The sequence below is a fragment of the Mauremys reevesii genome, unplaced genomic scaffold, assembly GCF_016161935.1.
Source record: "Mauremys reevesii isolate NIE-2019 unplaced genomic scaffold, ASM1616193v1 Contig2, whole genome shotgun sequence".
Classification (NCBI taxonomy): domain Eukaryota; kingdom Metazoa; phylum Chordata; order Testudines; family Geoemydidae; genus Mauremys; species Mauremys reevesii.
In genome coordinates, this window is record NW_024100826.1 from 3333523 (window position 1) to 3353893 (window position 20371).

The window sequence follows — 20371 nt, forward strand, 5'->3', positions numbered from 1 at the left end:
GCTCCGGGTCAGAGCCCCAGACATCCTGCTGAAATGATGAGCTGCATGCAATTCTAGGGGGTGCCCCAGCAACAAGCCCACCGGTTGCTTCCCTCCTCCCCTACCGTGGCAGTTATCCCCCCATTTGTGTGACGAAGTAATAAAGAATGCATGAAGAAGAAAGTGACTGTATTGCATCTGCAATCAGAGATAAAGTGTGTGTGTGTGGGGTGGGGGGAGGCATTCTCCAGTGCTATGATATTCCAGGCAAGACTGAATCTCCACTAGACAAAGCTTAAAGAAGGGAAGTCCTGGGAGTCATTCCCATTTTTACCGAAGCCAGCCAGGAGCACTCACAGGATGATGATGATGGATACCAGTCACATTGCACCGTCTGCCATCGGGGAGGGGAGGGGAGGGGATGCTGCTGTTTAGCGCTGCAGCACCGCATCTGCCAGCAGCATCCAGTAGACATACGGTGACATTGAAAAAAGGCGAGAAACCATTTTTCCCCCCTTTTCTTTCACTGGGGGGAGGGGCTGACGACATATACCCTGAACCACCCGCGACAATATTTTTGACCCTTCAGGCTTTGGGAGCTCAGCCAAGAATGCAAATGGTTTTTGGAGACTGTGGGAACTGTGGGATAGCTAGAGTCCCCTCCCTCCGTGAGCATCCATTTGATTCTTTGGCTTTCCATTACGCTTGTCTCAGCTCCTTAAGTTTCACGCAGCACTGTGTTGAGTCCCTGTTGTGGCCTCTCTCTATCATAGCCTTGGAGATTTTTTTCAAATGCTTTGGCATTTCATCTATTGGAACGGAGTTCTGATAGAACAGATTCATCTCCCCATACAGAGATCAGCTTCAGTATCTCCCATACGGTCCATCCTGGAGCTCTTTTTTGATTCTGGGACTGCATGGTCACCCATGCTAATCGGCGCTCCACTCTGGGCAAACAGGAAATGAAATTCAAAAGTTCGCGGGGCTTTTCCTGTCTACTGGCCAGTGCATCCGAGTTCATATTGCTGTCCAGAGCAGTCACAATGGTGCACTGTGGGATAGCGCCCGGAGGCCAATACCGTCGAATTGCGGCCACACTAACCCTAATCCGAAATGGCAATACCGATTTCAGCGGTACTCCTCTCGTCGGGTAGGATTACAGCTATTAAGAGCCCTTTATATCGATATAAAGGGCTTAGTTGTGTGGATGGGTGCAGGGTTAATGCGATTTAATGCTGCTAAATTCGATATAAACTCGTAGTGTAGACCAGGCCTTAGTTAGTCAGAAAACTTTAAGACCTCTGAAAAAGTTTAGAGATTCACAGATTCCAAGGCCAGAAGGGACCAATTGTGATGATCTGAACTCTTGTATAAAACAGGTCACACAACTTCCCCAAAATAATGGTTTACAATATGCACGAGAAAGGAAGATTAGATGCAGGTTTATAGTTCAGACTAGTTGGAGGATTCTCTCAGGCTGCATTTCTAAGGCTCTACTACTGAATCAGCTTTCCAACACTTTTCAGCACAATATAAACCGCTCTTGTCTTGAATCCATTTCACAGAATATGTTTCAAGGCATTAAATCATACATTAAAAACCCTCTATTGAAGTAGCTTACTAAAGGCGACTTGACTTCAGTCTAGGAACAGAAGTAATATGACATCTTTTGCAAGAAAAACTATTTTAAAAAATAGTCTTACCCTATTAAGTTGAAATAAATCCAAGATCTTCCTCTCTACATGTGGAATTTTCAGTGTACATCCTTGGAGCTCCCAAAACTTTGCAATCTGGTCCAGAAAATTCAGCTTCACACGGGTCTGAGCCTAACAGAAGACAATCTGCTTTCAATATGCAGTTCAATTTAGCTTCTACTTCCCAATGTTTTCAAGTTCAGATCTTCGGTTATGTTTCAAAATCCCTCGTTAAATGTATTTGCACCTAGTATAATAAAGCTAGACATGACTGGCTTCCTTTCATTTTTGTTTATTTGGGAAAGATGCTGGATTGACTGCATTGAAATTGAAGTTCTCCAGATATCTAGACGTATAGCCTTGTCAATGTGCTTGAACTCTATCATAGATTGATCACATTTGTTTGGGAAAGGAAACTTCTGTCTCCACTGGGTCTTGGGCATCCTGGTTAATGCCACCAATTGTGATTTCAATTTCAATGTATCCACCATTAGAAGGCAATGACTGGAATCAGTTATTTAAAAAAAAAAAAAAAAAGGACTCGCTATTCAATCTTAAGAGCCAGTGTTACCTCCTCTATATTCCCTGGACTCAATTACCTTTCAGGGTCCCTTCCAGTTCTAAGAGATAGGTATATCTCCATAAAACTAGCAACCAGTAACTTTAAAAAGATAAAAAAATTAAAAAAAAAAAAAATCACACTCTGAATCAGACAGGTAAGTGCCAGATGAATAATAGTCCAAACTCTAATACAACCCTAATGCTATCAAAATACCTTTTTTTATTTTTATCACCACAAAGTGTCTATAAGAACTGAGCTGTGATTCATCTTATATTCAGGGGCGGCTCTAGGCACCAGCAAAGCAAGCACCTGCTTGGGGCAGCCCATTTGCAGGGGCGGCAGAGATCTAGCATGGGAGCTGAGAACCAACAGGGGGCTCTGGGAGCTGTAGTTCCTTGGTTAGCTCCCTGCCTATAGAGCCAGCCCTGGAGCAGGGAAAGAACTACATTTCCCAGCATTCCCTTGGCCACTACCAACTGGAAAGGAAGGAGGGGGACCTCATGCAGCCGTGCTGTGAGTGGAGAGTTGCACTGTGAATGGTAGGGAGACCATATTTTAAACATTCAAAAAACAGGACACTCCACGGGTAGGGAAGCCCCACCCTGCCACCAACCACTCCCTCCGACTGCCCCCCACAGAAACCCCAACCCATCCAGCCCCCCCCCGCTCCCTATCCCCTCATCACCCCCTCCTGGGACCCCACCCCCTATCTAAGCGCCGCTGCTCCTTGTCCCCTGATTGTCCCCTCCCGGGACCCCTGCCCTTAACTGCCCCTTGGGACCCCAGCCCCTAAGCCTCCCTTCTCCTTGTCCCCAACTGCCCCCTCCTGAGACACCCCCAACTTCCCCTAGGACCCCACCCCATACCAGCCCCCTGACAAACCCCTGGGACTCCCATGCCTATCCAACTGCTGCCTGTCCCCTGACTGCCCTCCCGAACTCCTGACCCATCTAACCCTCCCTGCCCCTGACTGCCCCCTCAACCTCTGCCCCATCCAACCCCCTGCTCCCTGTCCTTTGACTGCCCCCGAAACCCCTACCCCTTCTCCAACCCCCAGCCCCTTACCGTGCCACTCAGACCAGCGTATCTGGCTCCACGCAGCGCCAGACACGCTGCTGCATACATGCTACCGTGCTCCCCCGTGGAACCCACAGCCCCCCTCCCACACACACACACCCCCAGCACCTGCCTTCCAGATTTGAACACCTCAAAATTCAGGAGTGCTCAAGCTCAATTTGGGCAGCTGTTACTTCATTTCTCCCAAATCAAATATACTGATCCACTGTAACTTGCTGTAGAAAAAGTAGGATAAAATTGAGCAAGAAATGCTTCCCAGTGGTTATTAGGACTGGAACTGCTATTTTCAACAGCCGTTGCCGTTTTTTGTTTGTTTGTTTAAAAGGAAGACAGTGATATTGCATTGGCAAATTCCCCATAGAAAGGAGGAGTGGAACAAAAGAATAATAAAAGCACCTCAACTTTTCCTCATTTATGGAGGACAATCTTATAATATGCATCCAGATATCCTCCAACCACAAAAGCTGAAAACTGTTCCACTTTACTGCAGCTCTGTAACCATATGGGAACCAATCCTGTCTGTGTTTTGTGAACATCCAAAATTCCTGCTGAATGACCCGCCCTGGGAGCGAGTTATCAGTGACCCAGGGCTGCGGCGGAAGGAGGGTGCAGGTGGGGGGGGGGGAAGCCCAGGGATGGGGCAGCAAGAGGGGGGGCACTGGTGGAAGGGAAGTGTGGAGCCCAGGGCTGGGGCGGCAGGGGTGTGGGGAGGGCACTGGTGGGGAAGGGGGAAGCCCAGCGCTGAGGCGGTGGGGGGGGGGGAGCAGAAAGAGAGCCCAGGGCTGGGGCAGCAGGGGGTTGCAGGGGGGGAGCCCAGGGCTGGGACGGGGGGCAACCAAATTTTTTTTTGCTTGGGGTGGCAAAAAACCTAGAGCCGGCCTTGCTTATATTAGCTGGAATCAAAGCTGTACCTTTGAGCTTAGAAAACATTTGCTGATCTTTTAAACCCTTTGAAACTTAGAATAAGTTGTTGTCCTTACCAATCTGGTCCACTTCCATTTGATAAAAAATTATACCACCCTCAAAGAGAACTTTAACATAACATTTCAGCAGACTTAGGTGTTTAGACACTACACCATCACTAACATCAATGAGACCTGGTACAGAGTTAGTTAAGTATCAGAGGGGTAGCCGTGTTAGTCTGGTTCTGTAAAAGCAGCAAAGAATCCTGTGGCACCTTATAGACTAACAGACGTTTTGCAGCATGAGCTTTCGTGGGTGAATACCCACTTCTTCGGATGCAAGTGGTGGAAATTTCCTGGGGCAGGTATATATAAGCAAGCAAGAAGCAAGCTAGAGATAACGAGGTCAGATCAATCAGGGAAGATGAGGCCCTGTTCTAGCAGTTGAAGTGTGAAAACCAAGGGAGGAGAAACTGGTTCTGTAATTGGCAAGCCATTCACAGTCTTTGTTTAGTCCTGAGCTGATGGTGTCAAATTTCCAGATGAACTGGAGCTCAGCAGTTTCTCTTTGAAGTCTGGTCCTAAAGTTTTTTTGCTGTAGGATGGCCACCTTAAGATCTGCTATAGTGTGGCCAGGGAGGTTGAAGTGTTCTCCTACAGGTTTTTGTATATTGCCATTCCTAATGTCTGATTTGTGTCCATTTGTGTCTATGCCTACCTTCATGCCTCCAGCTTCCATCCCGGACACACCACAAGATCCATTGTCTACAGCCAAGCACTGAGGTACAACCGTATCTGCTCTAACCCCGCAGACAGAGACCAACACCTAGAAAATCTCCACCAAGCATTCTCAAGACTACAGTACCCACACGAGGAAATAAGGAAACAGATCAACAGAGCCAGACGTGTACCCAGAAGCCTCCTACTGGAAGACAAACCCAAGAAAGAAACCAACAGGACTCCACTGGCCATCACATACAGTCCCCAGCTAAAACCCCTACAACGCATCATCAGGGATCTACAACCCATCCTGGACAATGATCCCACACTTTCACAGGCCTTGGGTGGCAGACCAGTCCTCGCCCACAGACAACCTGCCAACCTGAAACATATTCTCACCAGCAACTGCACACCGCACCATAGTAACTCTAGCTCAGGAACCAATCCATGCAACAAACCTCGATGCCAACTCTGCCCACATATCTACACCAGCAACACCATCACAGGACCAAACCAGATCAGCCACAACATCACCGGTTCATTCACCTGCACTTCCACCAATGTAATATATGCCATCATATGCCAGCAATGCCCCTCTGCTATGTACATCGGCCAAACTGGACAGTCTCTAAGGAAAAGGATAAATGTACACAAATCAGACATTAGGAATGGCAATATACAAAAACCTGTAGGAGAACACTTCAACCTCCCTGGCCACACTATAGCAGATCTTAAGGTGGCCATCCTACAGCAAAAAAACTTTAGGACCAGACTTCAAAGAGAAACTGCTGAGCTCCAGTTCATCTGCAAATTTGACACCATCAGCTCAGGACTAAACAAAGACTGTGAATGGCTTGCCAATTACAGAACCAGTTTCTCCTCCCTTGGTTTTCACACTTCAACTGCTAGAACAGGGCCTCATCCTCCCTGATTGATCTGACCTTGTTATCTCTAGCTTGCTTCTTGCTTGCTTATATATACCTGCCCCAGGAAATTTCCACCACTTGCATCCGAAGAAGTGGGTATTCACCCACGAAAGCTCATGCTGCAAAACGTCTGTTAGTCTATAAGGTGCCACAGGATTCTTTGCTGCTTTTACAGAGTTAGTTAACATTCCTTCTGTTAGTTCAGCAGCATAGTATGAAATAGATCTTCTACTCTGGGCTTTTCTGAGACGTGGTAATGCTACTTTAAAGTTGCAATGAACTTCTGAATCTCAGCAGGCATAGTCAACAAGAGGGCAGTTTCATATATGGGGTTCTGTGGGAATCAAATTTCCAAGGCAGCTTTTAAGGATTTTAAATTCATGTCAGTTTTAAAATGCCTTTCGGCACAGGGAATAGGCACAATCCATGCAAAAATAAACATTTTTAAATTTAAAAGAAGCTTTCAAAAATTCAGACTAAGCAACTGGCTTCAGTGTGGTGAATCCAGTGACATAATGCAGGATTTTGCTGTTTGGCCAACAAGTTTGTCATACTTAATGACAGGCTATTACATACAATTCTTGGAGACAAAGTGACAGAAAATGACTAACGGCACGGCTAGAGAGTTTCCCGCCGACATACCACTAACCACACCTGTAATTATGTTCGCTTGGTGGGGTCATCTAGTCACCCCCTGAGCGACATACGTTATGCCAACGTAGGCTATGTCTACACTGAAGTCTAAGAACATCTTCCTGGCTCATCACCAGTGTTCACTCAAATTTTTCCCACACATGTGCAGAATGAATTTTGTTATGTGCACCAATATGGAGGTGATATGTTACATATCACCTCCATATTGGCGAACATAACAAAATTAATGTGGGGTTCGGAGTGTGGGAGGGGGCTCAGGGCTGGGGGAGAGGGTTGGGGTGAGGGGAGAGTGAGGGTTCTGGCTGGGGACGTGGGCTCTGGGGTGGGGCTAGGGATGAGGAGTTTGGGGTGCAGGCTGCCCCAGGGCTACGGTGGGGAGAGAGGACTCCCCCCAGCTCTCTCCCCCCATCTCTCTCCCCCCACAGCAGCACCTGGGCTGGGGGGGGAGAGGCACCTCTCCCCCAGCCACAGCAGGTCCAGGCCAAGGCTGAGTTGGGGCCGGGGAGGGATGCCTCTCCCACAGCCACAACAGGTCCGGGGCTGGGGGAGGGGCATCTCTCCCCACCACAGCCCTGAATGCCTATGTGGTGTTTAATAGGCTGCTGTGCAGTTTAGAGGGAATTAAATTCATCACTAGCTGTCTATTCCCTGCATCTAATCCCTTCACTGCTCCCTTTCTCCACCACAAATTTATTATGCTGACCTTCAAAGCTCTCCATATAAGCCTTCCCTTTTCTGAACTATTATCTTTCCAAGAGGCTGAGTCCTGCCACCTTCCCTCTGCCATCTATGCCAGCCTTGGCCGCCAGCCTTGGCCACCTGCTCAGCCACTTCTCCCACAAGCACCTCTGTGCTGTCCCCCCTGCAGTCCCTTACTCCCAGTGGAAAATTCTAAAGCCACCAGCTTATCCTCCCTCACGTCCCTCCTCAAAGCTCACACACCATAATGCATAAAGAATACTGCCATCTCAAAACAGCAAGGCAGGTGATGAGTTATTACTGCTACTGACCAGCTAAAAGTTGCCCACAGAACTAGTCCATGCTAAATTATATTACTTTTGTTAACATCCTTCCTCACCCATAGCCACTTGTCTCATTTTTATGAATGTAAGACCTTCAGGGCAGGGACTGTTATTTACTATATGTTTGTACAGTGCTTTAGCACAATGGGACCCTGACCTGGTTGAGGTTCCTAGGCTCTTCTGCAATACAAATGTTAAACTAGGGCTGTTGATTAATCGCAGTTAACTCAAAAAAGAATACGTAGAGAGTATGTAAAAGAATAAATGTACACAAATTGAACATCAGTAATTGTAACATACAAAAGCCAGTAGGAGAACACTTCAATCTTCTTGGACATTCTATTACAGATTTAAAAGTAGCCATAGTTGAACAAAAAAAACTTCAGAAACAGATTTCAAAGAGAAACTGCAGAACTAAAATTCATTTGCAAATTTAATACCATTAATTTGGGCCTGAATAGGGACTGGGAGTGGCTGGCTCACTACAGAAGCAGTTTTTCCTCTCCTGGAGTTGACACCTCTTCATCAATTGTTGGGAGTGAACTACATCCACCCTGATTGTATTGGCCCTGTCAACACTGGTTCTCCACTTGTGAGCTAACTCCCTTCTCTTCATGTGTCAATATAATAATGCCTGCATCTGTAATTCTCACTCCATGCATCTGAAGAAGTGGGGTTTTTTACCCACAAAAGCTTATGCCCAAATAAATCTCTTAGTCTTTAAAGTGTCACCGGAGTTCTTGTTGTTTTTGTGGATACAGACTAACATGGCTACCCCCTGATACTATGACTTAAAGTGTCAACTGACATCAGTGGGAGCCACAGTGGGTCAACACCATGGAGTATCCATCCCAGTGTTATTTTTAAAAATATTTGTTTTATTAAATGCAGTTTGGAGCAAAAGCGACCTTTTGCTTCATTGCACATGCTAAAGAATGAACTACTTTGAACATATTTACTACTTCAAGAGGACTCTAATGTTAATGGCATCAGTTTCTGACACTACCTCCAATTCATTCAGCCTCTGGATCCGTGGAGTAAAATGAAGTTTATCGACATCACATGCAAATGGTGGCTGCCAGTCCTGGAGAAAGAGAAAAGCTTCAGTAAACAGAATAGGAAAATTCAATATATTCTTTGCCTTTACAAGCTAGATACACCTAAAGTTAAAACAAAGCCAAACCCAAAGACAGCCACACTTCTCCTCCATTTTCAAATCTGAAGAAATCTAATATTTTCCCCAAATCATCTCACAATACTCAAATACCTCAACAAACACACATTCACTCACTAGAAGTAAAAAAAAAAAAAAAAAAAAAGGCAAACACTTTACAATGGCGTCTTCTAAAAATTAGAAGTTTTTTATTCAGGTTTGATTCTTTTTGCTTTCATTAAGAAATTATGTTAATTGTGTCTTTAAATAGATTGTTTTGACATAGGTCTGAAATAGGTCTTCCATTGATACTCTGAAACTAAAGATGTAACTCACTGTGATACAGCATGGCCAGAGGGCAGCAGGAGAGTGTTAGCAGGGAGCCTTATTCCCTGCAAGGGGTGGAAAGTTTGCTATAGATTAACTAGAGCACCTGAAGCCAATTAGAGTACCAGCAGTGAGTCACATGATATAAACCCCCCTGCTTCAGGTCAGACAGTGTGGGTTGTTGGAGCAGAGAACAGTTTGAAGAGAAGCAGAGAAAAGTTTGGAGGAGTGCTGCGGTGGGCTAAGAAGTACAAGACCCTAGGTAAGGGGCACCGGGCTTGTGCAGAGGGAGGGCAGGAAGCCCCCACAAGCTGAAGGGCAGGAGAGGGAAGTAGCCCAGGGGAAGGAACCGCCAGTTCAAGTGGTTCACCACTATCCTCAGGGCCCCTGGGCTGGGACCTGGAGTAGAGGGCAGGCCCAGGTCCCTCCCTCTCCACTCCCCTCCTCAAAGACACTAGTGGGGCAATTAATATTCTGATTCAGGGGCAAGAAATGGTGCCCTGAACCCCCCCTAAAGAAGAGAAAGCACGAGACCCATCATAATAGTGCCAGCCATTTGCCACATCACAAAGATTAGCCTTTAATCTCAGAGACACAGAGAAACACAAATCAGTCCATCTTCCTACTATGTTTCTGTTTGGTAGCAGAAGGGGAGAAGGGTAATACATGTCCCAGAGTTAGGATGCCCACTGTAACTGCAAGGTCACATTCCAAAATGGGAATCATGCATCAGCTAAAGATCTTATCTGTCAAGCAGAGATAATAGGTGTATTTGGCAGAGCCTACTGTGCCATTTCCTTCATAAAGGAAAAGGCCATCCTGGTGGAGAGAACATAGTTACAACCTCCAGACAGGTTTCAGAGTAGCAGTTCATGAAGTTGATGGATTTCCACTCCATAGGTTCAAATGTTACATATGCTACTTATTTGTTTTTTCCTGTTAGGAATTTTTGCTCTCAACATATAAATTAAACAGGTTCGTTGGCCACAAAACCAACTGCAATGCACAGTATTGAGCGTATTCCTGAAAAGGCAATTAGCTTGAATCAGAGACTTTAAATGCTCAGGAGACACACAAGCACATCAGGTAAATCGTTTATTTGCTTCTCGTACCTCATAGACTTTAAGATCAGAAGGGACCAGCATGATCATCTAGCCTGAGCTCCTGTACATTGCAAGGCCACAAAACCTTACCCACCCACTCCTGTAACAGACCCCTCACCTCAGATTGAGTTACTGAAGTCCTCAAATCATGGTTTAAAAATACTTCAAGTTACAGAGAACCCATCATTTATTCCAGTTTAAACCTGCAAGTGCCCCAGAACCCATGCTTCAGAGGAAGGTTTTAATTTAAATAAAAAAAAATTAAAAAAAAAAAAAAACCACCCACCACCACAAACAGGGTCTCTGCCTGATCTCCTAGCAACAGCACCTATGTGGTCAACCAAAAATAACTACTTCAGGAATACCTTGTTTAAAAATATTCAGAAACAGCTGAAATATATCTAACAACACACACACACACACACACACACCCCACCACCACCACCACTCTTACTTCGACAGGGATCATCTAAAGTTGGTGGTTAGCATTTACGTAAGATGATAAAGCAATAATATCTCTCAGATTGCTGACATTTGTCACATGCAGTGTAGTTATAGCCATGTGTGTCAAATATCCTGGAACTGACAAGGTGGGTGAAGTAATCTCTCTTACTGAACCAATAAAGATATTACCTCACCCACCTCATCACACATATCACAGCCAGTTGGTGTGGCAGTATAAAGTTTATTTAGTAGAGCCAAATTAAGCTTAGTTTAAATCTGATACCAATTTCTTACATATCAAGGTATCTTTTTATCCTCTGTAATTATAGAAGGATAATAATGGTAATAGAACTTCTGATATTGAAGTGACACAGTATCATTTACCAGGGAAGATCATATTTGCCTTTTCTCAATGACTCCCTGTGGATTAGGCAAATTCAAAATCAGTATCATGGGCAGTATGTTTGTTATTTTAGCAGGAACATTTAACATAAAAACTGTTATAGTCTCAAACCCAATCTCCATCGATTTTTTCAAGACTTTTTCACTATTACAATGATGTCACATGCATTAGGGTTTCTTTACTATTATTACTTTTGATGTATACCCTTAATTTGGTGTAATTGTGCAGTATGAGAAGATCATGTCTAACATCACATAGCAAGTCTGTGGCAGAGCCAGAATGCTGAAAAATTGGAGATAGTTCAGGAAGAGCCACAAGAATGATTCATAATGAGGAAAACACACTTACAATGAGGTAACTTGCCAGGGAGCAGATTTCTACTACTACAGGGCTCTTTGTTAGCAGACAAAGAAAGATCCAATGGACTGGAAGCTGAAATCACCGAAGTCCAAAGTGGAACTAAGGTTATGTCTACACTTGCCATTTAAAGCACAAAAAGTCCCTTTTTTGCACTAAAACCCCAGGACCGTCTACACTTGTTAATAACTTTTTGTGGTGAAGCTCAGAAGTTTCACTGCAAAAAGAAAACCACCTTGACGAGAGGTATACAACTCTTTCTACTGCTCTTTTTGCACTGTTGTGAAAGTGAAAGACACGGTCTACCTCTGTAAACACCTTTTGGCCTCCGGAAGATATCCGGGGAAAGTTCAGCACACAGTTCCATGAAGATGGCTCTCCGCATCCGAAAGTTTTGAAGCCACTGGTTGTCATCCCAGACATATATAACAATATGATCCCACCACTCTGAGCTAGTTTTCCTAGCCCAAAAACACCATTCCACACTGCACAGCTCCTCAGTTAATGCCAAAAACAATCAAATGTTACTTATTTCTATTTCAGGCAGCTCATCAGGCATCTCTAACTGCAGCTCTCTTTGCAAATTTAAGAACAGCTGCACTGCTAAGCGCGATGTGCAAGTGACAGCTATCAGAGTAGTGGACAGCAGTGCATGATCCATTCCTGCTTGTAGATGAGGCGGAGAAAGCAGCCAGACAGCAGGAGGGGGGTAAAAAAATGCCACAAAAGAAACAAGGAAGTAATGGGGCTGCTGGGACATGAAGCAGTGCATCACCGGGCACTGAGCAGGGACCCAGAATGTCTTCTGCTCAGCCCCCCCCAAGACTTATCAAGAGAGCTGCACTGTTGGATAGCTGCCCTACAGCGCTTCTCTCATTGGGGATGGAAGTGCTGCTAGTGTAAAAACTGACACCTAACGACTTAAGTGAGTACACAAACCAGCGCTTTTCTTTCCCCGGTTCCCTATCACCAGTGAAACTTACAACACAAAAACTCTGCACCTGTAGACATAACGTAAGATATAAATGGGTAATTTACCATTGAACAAATTCCCAAGGGATGGCAAGATTTGAAATCTTTCTAAAAGATATGATCTAGTTTCATTCCAGAAATCTTTGAACTAGATCACTTAGCTAAATTCTAGTGCCTGTGTTATGCAGGAGGTCAGACTAGATAATCATAATGGACCCTTCTAGCCTTAAAATACATGAAAAATAAATGGAAAATACATGGAAAAAAATGGTAACCTACCTTCCATAACTACTGTTCTCCAAGATGTGTTGCTTATGTCCATTCCAAGTAGGTGTGGGCGCACCGTATGCACAGCCGCCAGAAGGTTTTTCTCCTAGTGGCATCCACTGGGTCAGCTCAGACGGCCCCTGCCAACACCCCACCTTGCCAGCTGGCTCCGACAGAAGGGTAGGCAGGTGGGTCTTGGAATAGACATGAGCAACACATCTCAAACAACAGTTACAGAAGGTAGGCAACTTTTTTCTTCGAGTGCTTGCTCAGGTCGATTCCAACTAGGTGACTCCCAAGCGGTTGAACAGGAGGGGTTGGAGCTCATTGACTCACGGATTGCAGCACCACTCTGCCAAATGCGGCATCTTCTCTAGCTTGCTTTGTAATGGTGTAATGCAAAGTGAAGGTGTGTCCAGACGACCACATTGCTACCCTACAGCTGTCCTGGATCGAAACCTGTGCCAGGAATGCCGCAGAGGATGCCTAAGCCCTTGTGGAATGTGCTGTAAGCATTGGAGCAAGTTCCTTTGCCAAGTCGTAGCACGCGCAGATACAGGACGTAATCCACGATGAGATTCTTTGGAACGAGATCGAGAGGCCCTTCAATCAGTCCGCTATGGCCACTAAGAGCTGAGTTGACCTGCAAAATGGTTTTGTCCTCTCAATGTAAAAGGCCAATGCTCACATCACATCCATGGAATGAAGTCTCCGCTCTTGGTTACTGGCATGCAGTCTTGGGTAAAAGACCGGGAGGAATATGTCCTGGTTCGTGTGAAATAGGAAGACTACCTTCAGAAGGAAGGCTGGGTGAGGACAGAGCTGGAACTTGTCCTTGAAGAAGACCTGGTTACGGAGGATCGGATGTGAAGGCCTTAATCTCAGAAACCCTCCTGGCTGATGTTATGGCTACCAGGAATGCTACCTTCCAGGATAGACAGAGCACCAAACATGTGGCCCCTGTTTGAACGCCTAGCAACATGAGTCTCCATAGTATTAGACTGAAGTCCCAGGGAGGGACTGGTTGTCACATTTGAGGGTACAGCCTGACCAGTCCCTTGAAAAAGCGGCTGATGATTGGATTGGCAAAGATGGATTGGATGGTGACCCAGGGGTGAAACGCCGAAATTGCAGCCAAATGGATCTTGATTGGTGACACTAACAGCCCTTGCTATTTTAGGTACAAGTATTCCAAAATGAAGGGTGCTGATGACTGTGTAGATTAAGTGCCCCTTTGCATCAACTAGATAGAGAATCTTTTCCACTTAATCAGGTACGTGGCCCTCATGGATGGTTTTCTGCTGCCTAGGAGGACCACTCCAATAGGTCCTAATCATGTCAATTCCCAGAGGTTTAGTCATAGAGATTCCATACCATGAGATGGAGAAACTAGAGCTTCGAATGCTGAAGGCAGACATGGTCCTGGGTGATGAGATCTGAGCCAAGGGGCAGACCGATTGGAGCCTCCACTGACAAGTGTAGGAGTGTGGTGTACCAGTACTGACAGAGCCAGGTCAGAACTTCTCTTCTTCCTGACCTTCAGCAACACCTTGTGTAGGAGTGGAATTGACGGGAATGCATAGAAAAGCTGGCCCCTCAATGAGAGGAGGAATGTGTCTGCAACTGAGCCTGGGCAGTGATTCAGGAAGGAGCAAAACTGCAAGCACTTCCTGTTGTGAACAAGTCTACATGGTGAACTCCCCACTGTTGGAAGATGCTGTTCACAATGTTTTCGGCGAATGGACCACTCATGGTTGGAGAAGAACTTTCTGAGGTGGTCCGCCAAGTCATTCTGGGACCTCAGAAGGTAAGAAGCTACAAGATGTATTAAGTGGGCTATGCAGAACTCCCACAGTCCGAGGGATTCCTGACATAGGAGATAGGAGCATGCTCGACCCTGTCTGTTTATATAGAACATTACTGTTGTATTGTCCGTTGTGACCAATACACATCTGCCCTCCAGGTGGGCTTGGAAGGTCGGGCAGGCTCGGCACCCCACTCTCAGCTCTCTGACAGGGATATCTAGTGAAAGCTCCACCTGGGACCAGAGGTCTTCAATCAAGAGTCTCCCCAAATGAGCTCCCCATCCCAGACACATCCGTAACTAGGGACAGTGAGGGTTAAGGTCTGAAAAAGGGCAGTCCTCCACAGACAGCCTGTGTATTCAGCCTCCAAAGAAGGAGCTCAATTACCCAATGAGACTACTATGTCTAAGTGGTTTCAGTTTGGATATACTAAAGCCAGCCAGGTTTCAAGAGGTCTGAGTCACAGTCTTGCATGCTATATGACATACATGCAGGCAGCCATGTGACCCACGAGCTTCAGGCAGTTCTGTGCCTTGGTGATGGGGTAGCTTCTGAGGCCTTTTATGATGGCGCACATAGCCCGGAATCGGGACTCCAAAAGGAACACTCTGGCTTGGCCCGAGTCTAGTACTGCCCCTATGAACCCTATCCTCTGGATGGATGACAGAAGTCAACTTCTGTAGGTTTACCAACAAGCCTAACTTGTCGAATGTTGACTGTATCAAGCCAACATCTGCCTCCACCTGCTCCCTGGTGTGGTCCTTGATCAGCCAGTCCTCTAGGTTCGGGTAAACCTGTTGTCACGAAGTATAGGGGAGTCAGGCCCTGCACCCCCAGGCTCCCTGCCGATTCACCAGGACTCTCAGCCAGCCAGTAAAGCAGAAGGTTTATTTAGACGACAGGAATACAGTCCAACACAGATCTTGCAGGCACAGATAACCGGATCCCCCCCGTTAGGTCCATCTTGGGGCCCCATAACCCCCATCGGGGATCAGAGCCCTCTCTCTCTGCTTCCCCTCTTTTCCCCAGCCCACTCCAGTCTGCCCAACCCCCTCCGGCCCCTCACCTCTGCTCAGCTTCTTTCCCGGGCCAGGAGGTCACCTGACCCCTTTGTCTCCAACACCTTTAGACAGCACCTTTGCAGGGAAGGTGCTCGGGCCATCAGTTGCTAGGAGACAGAGTGTCAGGCATTTGGCTGCATGGACTTTTGCTGCTAGATACTTAGGATCTGTACTCAGCCCCCAGTAAGACCAGTCCCACTTCGTCACACCTCTCCCCCCTTCGAGACCAAACTGAGCGGGGTCACTCCAGCCAGTGACCTGGGGAAGTTCAAACCCACCTACATTCCCACAGAGGCCCCAGGGTCCCCCCCGTTCTGGGGGGAGAGTTACCCCAGGTCATTCCAGTTTCCTGCCCCCCTGTAGGTCGGGGGGACTCGAGGGCACTTGCAGGTTGCAGGGGGGAAGCCTTATGCCGCCCGTGCCCTTTCCCCACCCCAATACCCCTGGGGTGCACGCGGGGCTGGGGCCTTCTCCCCACGTTCCAGTCTGGGGGGCTGTGATTCGGGCTCTCTCAGTTCAGAGCCGCCCTTTTGACCCTGGCCCCCCCTCTGGACAGGCTCCTCAGGGCGGGGCCCGGGTCTTACAGCCATCTTCCCCCTGTCCCGGGCCTTCCTCCCCCTCTGGCAGAAGTCACAGGAGCGGCAGTGCTGCCGGACATGGGCAAAGACCCCAGGCCAGTAAAAGCTCCGTAGCAGCTTCTGCTGGGTACGCCAGGCTCCCTGGTGCCCTGAGGGGGGAATGTCATGGGCCTGGCACAGCAGCTGGTGGCGATACTCCTGGGGTACCACCAGCTGCCTCCTGATCCCCCCTGACTCCATCTTCCCTGGGGGAGTCCATTCTCGGTACAGGAACCCCTTCTCCCACAGGAACCTTTTCCGGCCACCTCGTCCCATGGTCTGTCCCCCCCTATCCTCCGCATGGTCTGTCCCCTATCCAAGGTTGGCCAGGTCCCCTATCCTCTGCAAGGAGGGGTCTTCCCACACCGCGGCCTGGTACTCAGCCGCTGGGGCAGGGACGGGGATCTGCTCTCTCTCACCGGCTGGGTCTGAGGCCCCAGCCTCTCTGAGCCCTGTCCCTGGGCGTTCCCTCCCCACCGGGTCAGGGTCCGGTGCCTCGGGCAGAGTACCTTCCCCGGTGTCAGGGTGCAGAGCCCTAAGTCGACTCTGACTACGGTTCACGGCCAGGGCACCCCGGGTGTTACTTGGCCAGTCCTCGAGATTCCCCCCCCCCCATTAACACCTCCGTGGGCAAATGTGGGTGCACCCCCACGTCCTTGAGGCCCTCCTTGTCCCCCCTCTTCAGGTGCACCCTCGCTACAGGCACCTTGAATGGGGTCCCGATCACACCCCTCAGGGTCAGGTAGGTGTTGGGCACCATCCAATCTGGGTCCACCACCTCGGGCCAGGCCAGCGTCACCTCTGCGCCCGTGTCCCAGTACCCAGTGACCTCCCTCCCGTCTACCTCCAGGGGAACAAGGCACTCGCTCCGGAGGGGCAGCCCCGTGCCCACCCTGTAAACCCAAAACTCAGGGCGGGGAGCATCCAGCCCCTTGGAGGGGTTGACCTGGGGCCCCCCTCCCTCCTTCGCAGGTGGTACGCGGCCAGCCCCCCTTTCCTGCGAATGCTGCCCCTCATCTGGCTGGGTCTCTACCAAGTTGACCCGGTGTGGGGTTGGTCTGCTCAGTTTGTCCCGGAGCTTGGGGCACTGGGCCCGTATGTGGCCTTGTTGGCCACAGTGATAGCAGCCCATGTCTCGTGGGTCCCCTCGAGTGGGACGGCTGGACCTGACACCGGATGTTTCCCTTTGGTGGGGGCTCTCCCTCGGCCCCTTCTGGGAGGTCCCATGGTGACTCTCTCTCTGCGTCGAGGCAGACCTGCTCCTTCGAGACGCCTCCCTATTATCCCTTGCCCGACTGTCCATGTATTGGTCGGCCAGCTGGCCTGCATGCTGCGGGTTCTCCGGCTTCTGGTCCATCAACCACAGCTTCAGGTCCGACGGGCACTGCTCATACAGGTGCTCCAGTACGAATAGGTCAAGCAGGTCCTCTTTAGTTTGGGCCCCAGCCGTCCACTTGCGGGCATATCCCTGCGCCCGGTTGACCAGTTGGAGGTATGTGACCTCCCGGGTCTTATGTTGACTCCGGAACCTCTTCCGGTACATCTCCGGGGTCAGCCCAAACTCGCGGAGCAGGGCCTCTTTGAACAGGTTGTAGTCCCCCGCCTCCGCCCCTCTCATTCGGCTGTACACCTCCATGGCGGTGGAGTCCAGTAAGGGGGTGAGAAACTGGATCCTGTCTGCAGGGTCAACCCGGTGCAGCTCGCAGGCATTCTCAAAGGCCGTCAGGAAGGTGTCTATGTCCTCCCCCTCCTTACGCCGGGCCAGGAAGCTTTTATCAAAGCTCTTTGTAGGCTTGGGTCCCTCCTCGCTCACCGTAGCCCAGGCCTTACTGTTGTTCAGCTGGGCCAGTTCCAGCTCATGTTTACGTTGTTTCTCCTTCTCCTGCTCCTCGTATTCACGCTGCTTCTGCTTCTCCTCCAGCTCACGTTCCCTCTGTCTCTCCTCACGTTCCCTCTGTTCCTTAAATCCTCCAGCTCTCTCAGTTGTATCTCTCTCTCCAAGTCCAGCCGCCTGCGCTCCACGGAGGCCGAGTGTCGCCGGGATGATCCCCGGCTGGGGGGTGAGCTTCGCCGGGCCGATCCCCTGCTGGCCGGGGGGTCACGGTGCCCTCAGTAGCTGGGCTCCTCCCCCCCCTCCCCGTAGGCCTAGGGGTGGGAGGTCTCGGGAAGCCCTCAGCGGCCGGTTGACCACTCCCAGCGCGGACAGACACTGGTGCCTGCGCTGCATCTGCCCGGCTGCTTCCCTCAGAGACAGGGATCGGTTCATTCACACGATCTGCGTCCTCCAGCTGGGCAATCAGCTGGGCCTTGGTGAGCTTCCCACTGTGCAGCCCTCTCCGCTGGCACAGCCCCACCAGGTCACACTTGCGCTGCGTGGCATACATCTTCCTGCTGGCCGCTCGCAGGCCGGGGTGCTTGCCGCTCCCCACAGATTCCAGGGGGACCCCTAGTGTGCCAGTCCTTGAGGTCACCACCTCTCTGCCAGGGTCGAGCTGCAGACTCCTCCGCCCCTGGACCGCTCGCTGCGATCCCCCGGGGGACCCTGTTACTGCAAAGTCCTGCTCTCTGGTCACACTCTCCCAGGGGTTAATCGCCCCTTCGTTTTACTGCGCCCCAGTCACTTACTGCAGGAAGCGCCGTCCACGGGGTGCAGTAGATCCCACCGCTACCACCAGTTGTCACGGAGTATAGGGGAGTCAGGCCCTGCACCCCCGGGCTCCCTGCCGATTCACCAGGACTCTCAGTCAGCCAGTAAAGCAGAAGGTTTATTTAGACGACAGGAATACAGTCCAACACAGGTCTTGCAGGCACAGATAACAGGATCCCCCCCCGTTAGGTCCATCTTGGGGCCCCATAACCCCCATCGGGGATCAGAGCCCTCTCTCTCTGCTTCCCCTCTTTTCCCCAGCCAACTCCAGTCTGCCCAACCCCCTCCGGCCCCTCCCCTCTGCTCAGCTTCTTTCCCGGGCCAGGAGGTCACCTGACCCCTTTGTCTCCAACACCTTTAGCCAGCACCTTTGCAGGGAAGGTGCTCGGGCCATCAGTTGCTAGGAGACAGAGTGTCAGGCATTTGCTGCATGGACTTTTGCTGCTAGATACTTAGGATTTGTACCCAGCCCCCAGTAAGACCAGTCCCACTTCGTCACACCTGTACCTTCCACTTCCTCAGGAATACAGTGACAACTGCCATGCACTTGGTGAACACTCAAGGGGCTGCTGATAGGCCAAAAGGGAGGACCGTAAACTGGCAGTGGATATAATTCACTACGAACCATAGGAATCTTGTGTGTCCTGGGACAAAAACACACATCCTTCAAATCGAGGGCGGCATACCAGTCCCCTGGATCCAGGGAGGGGATAATGGAGGCAAAGGAGATCATGTGGAATCTCAACTTCTTCATGAATCTGTTGAGGTTTCGCAAGTCCATGATGGGTCTGACACTGCTTGGCTTTCAGGGTCAGGGAGTAGAAACCCTTGCCCCTTAGCACTCGAGGGACCTCCTCTACTGCTCCCACTTTTAAGAGTGTCTACAGCTATTGGGTCAGAAGTTTTTCATAAGAAGGGTCCCTGAAGTAGTAAGGAGGAAGACAACTGAACAGTAGGGAGTATCCAATTTGTATCATGTGTAGCAGCCAGCGGTCTGAAGTAATCTTGGCCCATGCACTATAGAAATGGGATAAAACGGTCTTAAAAACACAGGGTTGATGGATCAGTTACTTGAATTGGCACACCGCCCTCGGGCGCACCCTCAAAAGTTCTGCTTCAGCCCAGATGGCTGCTTCACAAGCCCAGGTCCTTGGGTAGGTAAAGGGGAGAAGGACACCATATCCTATAATTCCTGCCATGCTTTCTGCTATAATCTTGCCTAGGTTGAGATTGATAGAAGTGAGGTAGGGGTTGTGTTTTAAGGGTCTCCTCTGAGGAGCCAAGGTATGAAGCAAAAGTGACTTGAAAGTAGCCCTTAAGTCCTTTAGACTGTGGAGTCTCGAGTCAGTCTGCTCAGAGAAAAGGGACAAGCCCTCAAAAGGGAAGGTCCTGTATGGTGCCATGAGGGCTATCAGCTCCCTAGCCACCTCAAATATTTCCAGCGTGGAGGGTAGCTCTAGTATCTCTCCACGGCTCTTACTCAGAAGGGAGTCCAGTGGTACCAAACACAACTGACCTTTCAGGTGGTGTCAGACAGAAGGCTTTGGATTCTTCAACCACGGGATGGTGTTCCAAGGAGGAGTGCTAAGCAGAGACGGGCTCCACCTAACGAAGAGAGGGAAGAGCATCTTCGCAAGCAGGCTGGCTAACCTAGTGAGGAGGGCTTTAAACTAGGTTCA

General features: G+C 49.2%; 1 protein-coding gene across 4 annotated transcripts in view; it reads right to left on the bottom strand.

Moving 5' to 3' along the window:
- Nucleotides 1-20371, bottom strand: part of KDM5B (lysine demethylase 5B) — a 192856-nt gene that overhangs the window by 147314 nt on the left and 25171 nt on the right. For all 4 annotated transcript variants that reach the window (XM_039518029.1, XM_039518031.1, XM_039518028.1 and 1 more), the window contains exons 2-3: nucleotides 8543-8620; nucleotides 1683-1805 (exon numbers count right to left, since the gene is read on the bottom strand). In XM_039518029.1, the coding sequence (XP_039373963.1) occupies nucleotides 1683-1805; nucleotides 8543-8620 (201 nt within the window). The remainder of the gene's footprint in view (nucleotides 1-1682; nucleotides 1806-8542; nucleotides 8621-20371) is intronic.